The 15,040-nt window shown below is 37.4% G+C and overlaps 1 protein-coding gene across 5 annotated transcripts in view; it reads right to left on the bottom strand.

Annotated features, from left to right (window-relative positions):
• The window catches only part of CPQ (carboxypeptidase Q), a 460,617-nt gene that overhangs the window by 310,878 nt on the left and 134,699 nt on the right, over positions 1 to 15,040 (bottom strand). For all 5 annotated transcript variants that reach the window (XM_044743942.2, XM_070481372.1, XM_070481375.1 and 2 more), the window contains one exon: positions 2,571 to 2,778. In XM_044743942.2, coding sequence (XP_044599877.1) covers positions 2,571 to 2,778 — 208 coding nt within the window. The remainder of the gene's footprint in view (positions 1 to 2,570; positions 2,779 to 15,040) is intronic.

The following is a 15,040-nucleotide window of genomic DNA, read 5'->3' as shown; positions in this document are numbered from 1 at the left end:
AAAGCATGAGCTCAATTTTGGAAAAACTGAGATGGCTGTGGAACATTCAAAAGAAGAATCAGCAGGTAGTTGGATGTATGGACCTAGAGCTTAGACAGTGGTATGGAGAGGAGAGGTGGGTTTGGAAAGTGTGGTGGTGAAAGTCATAAGCATCATGGGATTGCTCAGATAGAATGTTCAGAGTGAGAAGCCAGAAAAATAGGGAAGAAAGAGGGAAAATGGGAAAGAGCAAGAGAGAGAGAGGAGAGAATATGAGAAAGAAGTCATGGAAGCCAAAGAGAAGGCTTATTGAAAAGCAGTCAATAGTGACAAATGCTTCAGAGAAGTGAATAAGATTGCCTGAGCAATGTCCATTATATTTGACAACTAGGCAGCTATTTTTAACCTTAACAAGTTCCATTTCAGTATTGGCAAAAGCCAGGTTAAAATTATCTACAAAGTGAATGAGAGATGAGAATTAGAGATAGGAACATAAAATACTCTTTAAGGAAAACTGGCTCTAAGAAACAATTAGCTAGAGGTGGACAAAGAGACAGTTTGTTTCATTTCGGGTTTTATTTTTCAGGATGCAAGACTTAAACATGTTAACATGCTGAATTCTCTGAACTTCTATTTCCCTATCTGTAAAGTGGGGATGGTAACACCCCTTCTGCTTGGTCCATTGGGTTTTTGTCAGAACAAATAAGATGACACATATGAAAGATTCTAAAGTACTATGTAAAGGGCAATGTTTTTATGTATTTATAAATGCTGAAAATATGGATTCATAAAAGTCAAGAGTCCAGTGAAATATGGTTGGCTATAAAATCAGTGAAAAATTATAATCAGTTTAGATCTAGAAATATTAATAAAAATGTATTTTTAATACACACTACAAGTTGCTGAACAAACCTTTGAAGCTAACAACAGATTTCTAAGTCCTATGCTGGATAAAACTCTTCCGGGGTTCCTAGGTTATAGCCTGGGTTTCCAGATGTCTTCATTACACCAGAAGAAAAAAATGCCAATTAGCCTTGGCAGATTGCAGTGCATTAAATCATCTGGGAATTTATTAGTCTTATAAGCAGTAGTTCTTAAATAAATATTTCTGGCAATCACTCAGTTTCACAAAGCAACAGACTAGCTCCATAATTTAGGTCTCATGACCAATGAAATCATGGTGAATGATCACAGCTTGCTGAGTATGTTTTTCTAAGGGGTGATTGAGGTATTCTGGGAAGTAAACTAGCCATTTTAGGACTTCCTCTTGGGAAGATTAACCATCCAAAAGAATATGGTCCAATCATTATATCGCTAGTCACCAAAGCTTTAAAGACTACAAAGAACGTTATTTTTAGCACTATGACATCAGTGGAACTAGTTTTTCTCTCATAAAACCTGTCATAAGTGGTTTTAACATGTCCCATCTTCCTCTCTTGGGAAGATACCTTATCCCTGTAAAAGCAATATGTCCCTTTCCTTTTATCTCTGCACTTTTGGACAACTCTCTCCTGACTTGGTTTCCTAGTTGCTAAAGTCTCCTCCTCAATCATTTTATTTTTAAGGGTAGAGCATGCTAATTAAGGTCAAGCAGCTGTGTCTACAGCTACAAACAGCAATTATGCAAAATAAATAAACTTTCCTTTACAATAGATACTAAAGATCTTACCTCGAGACCCAAATAAACCCTATTTGCAATTATTTTTTCATGTTTTTTTTATCTTAGAGAGACCAGGCTATAACACTAAAATGGTGCTTCTTTTATCCTTGTTTCTCAAATATTTTATCCTTAATGTGTGACATTACCATGTTTTAGCTATTAAACTAGGCCATGCCTGCAGGTCAATTTTTAGACCTTTTATCCACTGCAATGCTGAATTTGATTCTATGACTGAGGGTCAATAAGGCACTTCACAATTACCTCAATCAGAACAACAAAGAAAAAGACAAAACTTATGTTGCCCTCAAACAATACCACAAGTCATTTATATAGACCTTTATAGACAATCAAGTATATTTCAAAAAGTTTACCTCATTTATTCTTAAAATAATTTTGTAAATCTGTTATTCTTCATCATTACTGATTTATAGAGGAGAACGCAGAGGCCCAGAGGGTTTAAGAAAATTTCCAAGGCCACACAGTTGTTCAGGAGCAGAACCAGCTCTATATCCAAGGTCCTCTGCTTCCTCAACTCTTTCCACTACACAATAGATGGCCACAACATTACCCACTTTATTTTTATTTCACTTCCCTAGCAACAATGGAAAAAAGCCTGGCTTCCTCTGAAGTCGATGAAACACAGTTATGAATTCAGTTCTCCCTCCAGTGAAAATACATAATATATTGGTTATATAAGGAATGTCATGGGATCATCATGGATGTGGAAAGCTTTTTAAAGGAATGCACAAATGATGCTTGGAATCCTGAAAAGGCCAAAGATATTACAAACAAATGACCAAATGTGGAATGAGGGGAAATTCCATGAACAATCAGTATTTTTTCATTTGAATGGTTTGTTTTTATTTCATAAGGGCTTCCCTTTCATGAAAAACCCTGGTTGTTGAAAGGATTTCAAATGATCATGACCAACCTGTAGATGGAGAACGAAGCCACCGATCGAATGAGGGATGCCAAAGCCCCGACTTTGGCAGCTTCCACCGCCCCCTGGACTCGGTATTGGACCGTGCTCGAGTAGTTGGTATAAGGTTGATTATAAACAACAATCTTCCCTCTTGCTTCTGGGGCCCTTCTCTGCAGTTCATCAAAAGAGGTCACCACCAGAACTTCTGCTGTAATGCCTATAAATAAAAGTCATACAAGATTAAATTATGGTTTCCGATCAGCCAGGTTGAATTGACACACAAAATGTCATGCATGCTCTATCCACTACATCTGGCAAACGGGTTTGAGAAGATCAAAGTTTCAGAGCCATTTGACATGGGAGACAGATTGTAGGGGTTAGCCAGTTTCCCAAGAGAATGAGAAGGCATTCAAAATAATATAAGGTTTTTCAACTCACTTGACCAGATGGTATTAAATCACAGATTTCTTGAAAAGTTAGCTTTTTTCCTTCTTTCGCACCCTAAGAAGTCATAAGTTTCACAAAATGACAGTAATTATTTATAAAGAAAATACATTTCAGAAAGCCTTCCTTGGGATTAATGAAACACATATTTATCTTTTCATAAAACTATTTTGATATGTTGCTAAACAACCTTCATTGACATCATACAAAGGATGGCCATTCATGAAGAATGCTCCTAGAGGCTGATGAACTTCATAAATCCAACCTTTAAAAATGGTTAATGTCACCTCTCCCAAGAACTGCAAAAAGACAGCTTATTTTCCTTCCTCTTTTATACTAAACATTCTTAAAGGATGTGGAAATTTCCCATGCTTCTTGATTTACAGCGCTTGTTCATCACTAAACACACCACTATTGTGAAGATAAAAATTGTGAAGATGTCGTGTAATCGTCCTATAATCCTCTTCTCTCACTTAGAAGAGATGTGCCATCTTTCTTCATATCACAAGACCTGCCCAGATATTCCTGATTAGGGAGGGCTTCACAGCTTCCAAGAAGTCATTCAAAAACTGCCAGACCACTGAAGATCCAATTTGATGGAGCAGTTAGAGTGACAAGAAAAACGTATTTAGTAACAAAGGCCAGATGTAGTGGCTAAATATAACTACCTACAAGAAAGTGGCAGGCGCCTACTGTTTCATGGCTTTAGCCATGCAGTCATGAAAGATGTCAGTAAAAACCAAAGTATCCACATGCATTTGGCCATGCTGCCTTAATCTTGCAAACTAGAGAACTGTGTTTTTCTGGAAGCTTAACAGACGTCATTAAAATATTAACTATTACTTGGAAAGTCCTTTTAAAATTAGCACTGCAGGTATAAAAGAATTCTTGCTTTCAACATACACTCCATCATATGGACCCTTTAGACTGGGTCATCTCCTACTTCTGGTTCCACCATCCAGACAGAATTTGTACTTTTACTTTAAAGTGATTGACTCCTGATCTATAAACATGTCTCCACCAACATTCAGAACTCAGAATTTAATTTATAACCTAAAAAAGGCAATGTAAAATCACAGAAAGTAAAGAAGCCACTAGCTTTTTCACATGATAAATATGTGTAAAAATACAAATAAGAGTTCAGTTAGACAGATTTTGAGATTCATAACTTTCTGAAACCTGGAGTTACCTTGAAATTTGACTGGCATTATTGTTGCCATAGTATGTGAATGTTGATGATGGTTTTCAGCTGTTCCTAATAAATAACATGTTCAGTGGTCCACCCAAGGGATATCCCAGCAATGGAGTAATTTTGGCATCTGGATTGGAGCCATTAGAAATGAAGCCAAATTTCTATAAATTTTCATAGGCCAAAATTAAAGTCATACAAGGGTAGTACTTCACTATGGTCTATGCTTTAAGTTCTTTTAACAAATGAGAGAGTGATGGAGCCCTGAAGAGCCAAAACCTAACCTACATACAACTGCCAATGCAAATCACTAGTAGCAGTTATAGGTCAAAACCTATCACCGTGAACTTAGAAGAAGAGTTCAAATTAATGTTTTCCTAAAAACTTAGAGTCATCTCTGATTTCATCTGTCTCCTTCATCCCCCACATCTAATCAATCCTCAAATACTCATAATTTTACCCCCTAAATATTGATTGAACCCAGGTCCTCTGTTCCACCCCATTACACTTTCTCACATCAGGCCCTCATTATCTCTCTTTTGGATTGCTATGAATCTTTCCACCTCCACCCACCACTGCTGGTGTCCCAACCTCCAACCCAGCTCCATCAAATTTAACCTCAACAGAGCTGCCACAGTGAACTACTTGAACTCCTGAAAAGTCAGACCTGCCTATGTCACCATCCCCCTGCCACTCTTCCACCTCTGCTGAAAACCCATCACTTCAACATACCATTCAAAGTCTATCTCTACAGACACAAGTTCCCTTTTATTTTAAATTCCATCAGTACTAAACATAAAAGTTCCCATTCTCACCATGCTAGTTCACTCCTCATTGTCTTTGTTCACACTATAGTATATCATGTCTCATTGACTCCATTCTCCCAACTTCATCATGTGAGTAACATCAATTTATCCCTCAGGATTCCGTTTAAGAATCACTCCTTTAGGAATTATTTTCTGGCCTCTGGCCTCTTGTCTGATCCCCCTTCTTCCTTCTTCTTCTTCCACCCCCCGGGAAGGTTGACACATGCATCACCTTCCTCTGGACTTTCAGAGTGTCCTGGGCATACCTGGGTGCTGGACAATGAAACTCTGCCTATTTATGACTCTCTCTACCACCTAAAATGTGATGTCCTCAGGATTTAAGGCCATGCTCATTTTTGTTCGTATCTCCTGGGCCTAGCAGAGTGCTTGGTGTATACGTAGACAATCAGTCAATAAACACTCCTTGAATGGCGCTGCTCCAAATGAGGGACCACTCACTTGGTCTAAAGCATTTCCACAGAAGTGCAATTTTACCTTCAGAGTTTGATAGCCCTTCTTCCGCAATAACTCAGCAGTCTCATTCTCTTATCACCCAGAGCACAGATACACAAATAACCAAGCAAAAAAGACCTTGGGGCATCAGAACAGGAATATCAATTCCAAGCATTAAAACTTGGGTACTTAAACATAGGAAAGCTCTTCTGATCTTTCTTAGAGCCTAGTTACTCTTACTTTACACAAAATTCTAAATCTAGTATTTAAACCTATAAATTTTGAGAAACAACAAATCAAATCAAAAGGAAGAGATTGATTTGGAAGCTGATAGCAATACCACAAAAATCAATGTCAGAGACAAGAACTTTGTGAAATAATGAATACTAATGGAATTTTCTGCAATGTTGGAAATGTTTTATATCTGTGCTGACATAGTAGCCATCAGACACATGTGGCTATTGAGCACTTGCAATGTGACTAATGTGACTCAGAAACTGAATTTTTAATGTCATTTATTTTCATTAATTTACATTTAAATTTAAATAGCCATATGTGTGTAGTAGCTACTATGTAGAATTCACAATCACTGCAGCCTCAGCCATCACATGAGCAAACAGCCAGCCCTGAGGGCCTTGCTTCCTGACAGTCCAGTAACAGATGTGACAGTCATGATGATGATCTCCTGCAGCAGTCATAGACCAGGTGAATTGGATTCAGTATCCATCCTTTAGGAAGGTAGGGTGTGTACAAAGCATTTAAGGAAGATTTGGGCTCAAATTGAATGAAATAAAACTGGGCAATCTGGAAAACTTCACTCTTCTCTATTAGTTTGTATTTTGATACATGTTACATAAAGGAAATAATACTCACCCTCTACTCCAAGTCAGCAAGCTCCTGTTCTTTCCTGTACTCTCACCTGTTCTTCCCCTATGCTTCTCTTTCTCCCATTCTAAATGATAGAACCTGAAAACCTCTAAGAACACAAAACCCATGTCATATTTACAGTAAGGTCTGCCTTGACCTCCCTATTTATAATTCCAAACCACACACAACACCCTATCCCTCTTATCTTACTTAATTTTTACATAGAATTTATCAGCTTCCAGCTGCACCCACAACAATAATTTAAGTTACAAGCAGTGGTAGAATTTTTGTCTGTTTTATTTATCAATGTTACCAAAGTGCCTGAAATGGTGCATGAGACATAATATGTAAAATTCACACATACACACACTCAAAGACACAAATACACTATGTACACATGCACGTACTGAATGAAGGAAAAATAAAACAAAAAAATAAAAGTCTTTTAATACCCCATCCCTGATTGCTCTCCAAAAATGTATACATCTAAGAAATTTGTGTATTTCTGTAGGTCAGAATAATTGATGATAAAAATAATAATAGCTTTATTTGAGTATCTATTGCTTACACTAATGTTTACAGCAACTTGGCAACTCTGCATAGTAGTTATTAGGAGGATATTGAGGTGCAGAAAAATAAGTTTACACAACTACTAGGTGTTGAAGCTGAGATTTGAATTATTTGTTGTCTGAATCCAAGGGTCATGCTCCTTCTATTAACTGCATTGCTATCTTCCTTCACAAATGTAAAATATAACAAAAGAAAAGCTCAATATTTTCGCTTTAATAGGACTAAGAAGGAAAAATAAATAGGCATATAAAAGCCTGCCTAACCTTAAAGGACACATTAGACCAGATGGACTTAGTAGATATATACAGAACATTCCATCCAAAAACCACAGAATACACATTCTTTTCAAATGCACATGGAACATTCTCCAGGATTGATCACATATTAGGCCACAAAACAAGTCTCAAAAAATTTAAGAAGATCGAAATAATGCCATGCATATTTCCTGAACAGAAAGGTATAAAACTAGAAATCAACTACAGGAAGAAAACTGGAAAAGCCACAAAAATGTCGAGATTAAGCAAAATGCTACTGAACAATGATTGGGTCAAGGAAGAAATCAAAGGAGAAATGAAAAAATCCCTGGAGACAAATGAAAATGAAAACACGACATGCCAAAATCTGTGGATACAGCAAAAGCGGTTCTAAGAAGCAAGTTTATAGCAATTCAGGCCTACCTCAACAAAGAAGAAAAATCCCAAATAGACAACCTAAACGCACATCTAAAAGTACTGGAAAAAGAACAACAAACAAAGCCCAAAATCAGCAGAAGGAAGGAAATAAAAATCAGAGCAGAAACAAATGAAATAGAGACTGAAAAAACAATAGAAAAAATTAATGAAACCAAGAGCTGGATCTTTGAAAAGATAAACAAAATTGACGAACCCTTAGCTAGACTCACCAAGAAAAAAAGAGAGAAGGCTCAAATAAATAAAATCAGAAATGAAAGAGGAGAGATTACAACGGACACCTCAGGAATACAAAAGATAATAAGAGCATACTATGAAAAGCTATATGCGAACAAATTGGATAATCTAGAAGAAATGGAGAAATTCTTAGAAACATACAACCTTCCAAAAGTGGACCAAGAAGATGTAGAAAATTTGAATAGACCGATCACCAGTAAGGAGATCAAAACAGCGATCAAAAACTTCCCCAAAAATAAAAGTCCAGGACCAGATGGCTTCCCTGGTGAATTCTACCAAACATTCAAAGAAGATTTAACATCCTTCTCAAACTCTGCCAAAAAATTGAAGAAGAAGGGAGGCTTCCTAACTCATTCTACAAAGCCAACATTATCCTGATACCAAAACCAGACAAGGACAACACAAAAAAAGAAAATTACAGGCCAATATCACTGATGAACATTGATGCAAAAATCCTCAACAAAATACTAGCAAACTGAATACAACAATACATTAAAAAGATCATACATCATGATCAAGTGTGTTTTATTCCAGAGATGCAGGGATGGTTCAACATCCACAAATCTATTAATGTGATACACCACACTAACAAAATGAAGAATAAAAATCACATGATCATCTCAATAGATGCAGAGAAAGCATTTGACAGGATACAGCATCCATTTATAATAAAAACTCTAAATAAAATGTGTACAGAAGGAAAATACCTCAACATAATAAACGCCATTTATGACAAACCAACAGCAAATATCATTCTCAATGGAGAAAAACTGAAAGCTATTCCTCTAAGAACAGGAAGCAGACAAGGATGCCCATGTCACCACTCTTATTTAACGTAGAATTGGAAGTCCTAGCCAGAGCAATCAGGCAAGAAAAAGAAATAAAAGGGCTCCACATTGGAAAAGAAGTGAAACTGTCACTCTTTGCAGACGACATGCTTACAGTCAAGTCGCAGGATACAAAATCAACATACAAAACTCGGTTGTGTTTCTATACGCTAACAACAAAATAGCAGAAAGAGAAATTAAGAATACAATCCCATTTACAATTGCAACAAAAAGAATAAAATACCAAGGAATAAACTTAACCAAAGAGGTGAAAGATCTTTACACTGAAAACTATAAAACATTGTTGAAAGAAATCGAAGAAGACACAAAGAAATGGAAAGATATTCTGTGCTCTTGGATTGGAAGAATTAACACTGTTAAAATGTCCATACTTCCTAAAACAATCTATAGATTCAACACAATCCCTATCAAAGTTCCAACAACAGTTTTCACGGAAATAGAACAAAGAATTTTAAAATTTATATGGAACAACAAAAGACACCAAATAGCCAAAAGATTCCTGAGAAAAAAATAACAAAGCTGTTGTTATCACTCCCTGATTTCAAAATTTGCTACACAGCCAAAGTAACCAAAACAGCATGGTACTGGCACAAAAACAGACACACAGATCAATGGAACAGAATCGAGAGCCCAGAAGTAAACCCACACATTTATGGACAGCTAATATTCAACAAGGGAGCCAAGAGCATACAATGGAGAAAGGAGAGTCTCTTCAATAAATGGTGTTGGGAAAACTGGACAGCCACATGCAAACGAATGAAAGTAGACCATTCCCTTACACCATGCACAAAAATCAACTCAAAATAGATTAAAGACTTGAATGTGAGACCCGAAACCATGAAACTTCTAGAAGAAAACATAGGCACTACACTCTTTGACATGGGTCTTAGCAGCATATTTTCAAGTACCATGTCTGACTGGGCAAAGGAAACAAAAGAAAAAATGAACAAATGGGACTACATCTAACTAAAACTTCTGCACAGCAAAGGAAACCATCGACAAAACAAAAAGACAACCTAACAATTGGGAGAAGATATTTGCAAACCACATATCAAATAAGGGGTTAATATCCAAAATATACAAAGAACTCCTACAGCTCAACAACAAAAAAGCCAACAATCCAATTAGAAAATGGGCAAAGGATCTGAACAGAGATTTCTCCAAAGAAGATATAAGGATGGCCAACAGGCACATGAAAAGATGTTCAACATCATTAGCTATCAGGGAAATGCAAATCAAAACTACAATGAGGTATCACCTCACTCTGGTCAGAATGGCTATAAGTAACAAAACAGGAAACAAAAAACGTTGCAGAGGATGTGTAGAGAAGGGAACCCTTGTACACTGCTGGTGGGAGTGCAAACTGGTGCAGCCACTATGGAGAGCAGTATGGAGTATCCTCAGAAAATTAAGAATAGATCTACCATATGATCCAGCTATCCCACTGCTGGATATTTATCCAAAGAACTTGAAAATGCAAAGGCATAAAGATGCTTGCACCCCTATGTTCATTGCGGAATTATACACAATAGCCAAGACATGGAAGCAACCTAGGTGCCCATCAGGGGATGAATGGATAAAGAAGATGTGGTATTTATAGATGATGGACTAACAATTATTAAATCTGAATAGAGGATACTTTTTTGCAAGTTTGCAATATTTTAAAAATTCACTCCATTTGAGAGAAATGGGGAGAGGGGATGTTACTAAACTTCCCATATATCCTATATTTTGCCCCCCTCTGAACAAGACATGGAGGAATGCTACTACAAACACATATGACTTATTTTGTAACTTAAAAAAATATGTAGGTTAGTCAACAATCTGATTAAGAAATGAGCAAAAGACCTGAACAGACATCTGACCAAGAAGATACATAGATGGCAAGTAAGCATATGAAAAGATGTCCAATATCATATAAATCAGGAAATTGCAAATTAAAACAACAATGCAATACCATTAGACACCTATTAGAATGGCCAAAATCCAGGGCCCCATGGCTGAGTGGTTAAGTTGGCACACTCTGCTTCGGCAGCCCAGGGTTTGGCTGGTTCAGATCCTTGTCGTGGACATGGCACCATTCATCAGGCCGTGCTGAGGCAGCGTCCCACATAGCACAACCAGAAGGACCTACTACTAGAATATACAACTATGTACTGGGGGGCTTTGGGGAGAAGAAGAGGGAAAAAAATAAAGATTGGCAACAGATATTACCTGAGGTGCCAATCTTAAAAAAGAAAAAGAATGGCCAAAATCCAAAACACTGACAATACTAAATGCTGGCAAGGATATGGAGCAACAGGAACTCTCATTCATTGCTGGTGGGGATGCAAAACAGTACTGCCACTTTAGAAGATAGCTCAGCAGTTTCTTACAAAACTAAACATACTCTTATCAGACGATCCAGCAATTGAACCTATTGGCATTTACCCAAAGGATATGAAAACTTACGTCCACTCAATAACCTGCATACAGATGTTTATAGCTTCTTTATTCATAATTGTCAAAGCTTGGGAGCAACCAAGATTTCCTTCAGTAGATAAATGGATAAATAAACTGTGGTACTTAGACAACGGAATATTATTCAGCACTAAAAAGAGATGAGCTATCAAGCCACAAAAAGACATGGAGGAGGGGCTGGCCCCGTGGCCGAGTGGTTAAGTTCGCGCGCTCCGCTGCAGGCGGCCCAGTGTTTCGTCGGTTCAAATCCTGGGCGCGGACATGGCACTGCTCATCAAACCACGCTGAGGCAGCGTCCCACATGCCACAACTAGAAGGACCCACAATGAAGAATATACAACTATGTACCAGGGGGCTTTGGGGAGAACAAGGGAAAAATAAAATCTTTAAAAAAAAAAAAAAAAGACATGGAGGAAACTTTAAATGCAATGTTAAGTGAACGAAGTCAATCTAAAAAGACCACATATGTATGATTCCAACTATATGACATTCTGGAAAAGGCAAAACTATGGAGACAGTAAAAAAGATTAGTGGTTTCCAGGAAGTGGGGGAAGAGAAGGATGAACAGACAGAGCACAGAGGATTTTGGGGGTAGTGAAACTATTCTGTATAGTAACATAATGGTGAAACAAGTCATTATACATTTGTCAAAACCCGTAGAATGTACAATACCAATAGTGAACCCCAATGCAAACTATGGGTTTGAGCAATAAAGATGTGTTAATGTAGGTGCATCAATTGTAAAAAGGTACCACCGTGATGTGGGATGTTGATAACAGGGGAGGTTATCCCTGTGTAGGGGAAGTGAGTATATTGGAATTCTCTGTACTTTTCCCTCAGTTATGCTGTGAAACTAAAACTGCTCTAAAAAATAAATTTTATTAATTAAAAAATAATTATTTTATTTATATATATTCAAAAAAAAGGTTGTGGCCAGTAAAGCCTGTAATCAGAAATGCCCTGATGGGGAAGTTCTCCTATACGTGGGAAACACAGAACCTAGTATAGGATTGAGACCACATATTCAATCAAGATATATTGAGAGCTTAACTATGTGATCGGAATGGTCCTAGAAGACCCAACAGTAAATAAGACAGATATGGTCCCTTCTCTCAAGGCATTTCAATAAATACTTGTCCTTGGTTAATTTTGTTTCCATAATAATTTAAATCTCTGGATCAAGTTTTATTACAGATATGAATCAATATTCTAGAATAACAGTACCACTTGAGTTGCAGGTACCATGAATCTGTTTTCTAATTGCTGAGGTCAAAGAACACATAGAGTCTCTCATACTTGCAAGTAATAGAAAATCCGGGTTCAGTTGGCTTAAGGAAATGTCCAGTTGGCTTGAGGAAATGTATTGGCTCATGTGAGCAGTAGAAGGGCTGGCCTCAGAAAGTTCCTGGCTCCTGGTACTGCTCTCCTTCATCTTCAGCATGTGTGTGGTATTCTGTCCCTGCACAGCTCCTGGTTCTCCCAGACCTCACATCCTTATTATACTGTCCAGGGAAAGAGAGAGTGTCTTCTCCATCAGTTCCCACAAGAAATACAGAGCAAGCTTCATTTTCCCAGAAGCCCTCCCAAAAAAAGTCTGTTTAAGACTCATGGGTTATATGCCCACTCTGAATCTAACACTATGGTCTTGACAATGGGATGTGCTGACTACGTTAAGCCAAGCAAGGCTCACTAGACTTGAGTAAGGAGCAAATCCCACCCAAACCATGGCCGAGAGTGGGTGAAGGCCACCCAATCCCAAATAGAGGGAAATGGATGCTGGGCAGCAAACAACAGATGGCCACCACAGGGAATGTCTCTTGATATTGCCACAATATGTAGCACAATGCTTTTCCCATATTCTGCATTCAATATATGTTTGCTGAGTTGAATTAAATTGACCATATTTTCATGGTCCACTTTGGCAGAGTTAAGAGTGTCTAAGGTCATTCATCCCCAACCACTCGAACTCAACAAAATGAATGGGAAGATTTTGATGAGCTACTGAAGAGCTACCAATTAATGAAAACAAGGCATCCATTTAACACCATTAATAGTTTATTAATCCATACCAGAAACTTAAACAGAAATGCTATGTTAATAGAAACATTAATGCAACAGGAACCCACAGCTTGCATAGTTCCCAAGATTTTATGTGGGCAATTTATGATCCTTGAACCACATCTAAGAAGCCACTTTTCTATACAACCTCATGATGGAAAAGTGAAAATTCAAGCATTTGCAGACTTTCCATCAGGTTATAGGGCACGATTTTCAAATATTTAAAGAAAAAGACATCAGGTCTGTACTCAATATAAATTAAAAAGGTGAAAGGTAATAATTCTTCAGTTCAAAAGATTTACATGAAACTAATGATAACTGGAGCCAGCCCTGGTGGTCTAGTGGTTAAGATTCAGTGTTCTCACCCCTGCAGCCAGGGGTTCGTTTCTCAGTCAGGGAACCACACCACCCATCTGTCAGTTGTCATACAGTGGTAGCTGCATGTTGCTGTGATGCTGAAAGCTATGCCACCAGTATTTCAAACACCAGCAGAGTCACCCATGGTGCACAGGTTTCACTGGAGCTTCCAGACTAAGAAAGACTAGAAAGAAGGACCTGGCCACCCACTTTCGAAATATTGGACATGAAAATCCTATGAATAGCAGCAGAACATTGTATGATGTTGCACTAGAAAGTGGGAGGATGGAGCAAAAAGACCGGGCAGGGTTCCACTCTGCTGTACACAGGGTCACTAGGAGTCAAAATGGACTCAACAGCACTAATAACAACAACAAACGCCAACAGGAATAACTATTATATGCACACTCTGGCTAGGCACCATGCAAAGCTCTTCACATGCATTACTTCATGTAATCCTTATATTGCTGTCACCTGTTTACTAATGGTGAAAACTGAGACTTGAGGTAGGTCACAGAATTTGGTTAGTTGTAGATCTAAGATTCAAACTCAGAACTATCTGATGGAAACCTTCTATCCCTAACATGGAAAAAGATAAAGAGAGCAACAGTCCTTCTGGTAATTGAATCCTCATCCAGTTAGTCATCCATATGTTTGTATCTACAAGATACCTAACTCCCAGACATATGGAATGTCTTAGAAGCCATCTCTACTAAGATTTTTAGCATATTATCTTACACAGCGTAAGGTATTTGCTGGCAGCTACATAGATTATAATCTACAGACACAGAATAATTATTGATGAGTGATTCTTTATATAACTTTATTTTTTCTCTCTTCATTTAATCCATTTTCAGAGTGTTCATAAGACTGTCTCTTCACACAGGCTTACTTGATGGTCACTTCAGTAGAGACTTAATTATAATAAGAATACTGAGCGAATGTTCTTACAATGTGCCAGACATTGTTCTAAACGTTTTACTTATATTAACTCTTGATTCTCTCAATAGCTCTATGATGTAGGTACTTTTATAATCCTCATTAAATACAAAGTATTTTATTCCTTTATAATTGTATTTTACTTACTTGTTTCCTACTTTATTACCAAAATAATTTGAGAAGGTTTGCAAAAGCACATTGAAAAAAATAAAAATAAATGAAGAAAGAAAGTAGAGAAAACAAGTGTAAAATAAAATCAAATAATGCTAGGGTTAACATGACAGAAAAAATAGATGTCATAAGGTTTGTGCAGTTGCTAGAGAGAACCATAAGTTTAGCTATAAACTGCTTGGCAAACAAAGCAAAGAGTGAAACATAATCTGTCACAAAATTCAGTGTCCATAATAGGAAAACAAGCCAGTTGCTCAGGAGAAGCACAAATTTCCTACATGAAAGTTATTTTGTGAGTCATCACAAAGAAAGTGCCATGTGACATGATAATGGACAAGAGTTCATTCTACCACAAGTGTAACAAGTGACAACATTGTTCCTTTTCCCCTAT

Source organism: Equus asinus, chromosome 12 (assembly GCF_041296235.1).
Source record: "Equus asinus isolate D_3611 breed Donkey chromosome 12, EquAss-T2T_v2, whole genome shotgun sequence".
Classification (NCBI taxonomy): Eukaryota; Metazoa; Chordata; class Mammalia; order Perissodactyla; family Equidae; genus Equus; species Equus asinus.
The sequence above is the reverse complement of the archived record's forward strand: the minus strand, read 5'-3'. Positions and strand labels throughout refer to the sequence as shown.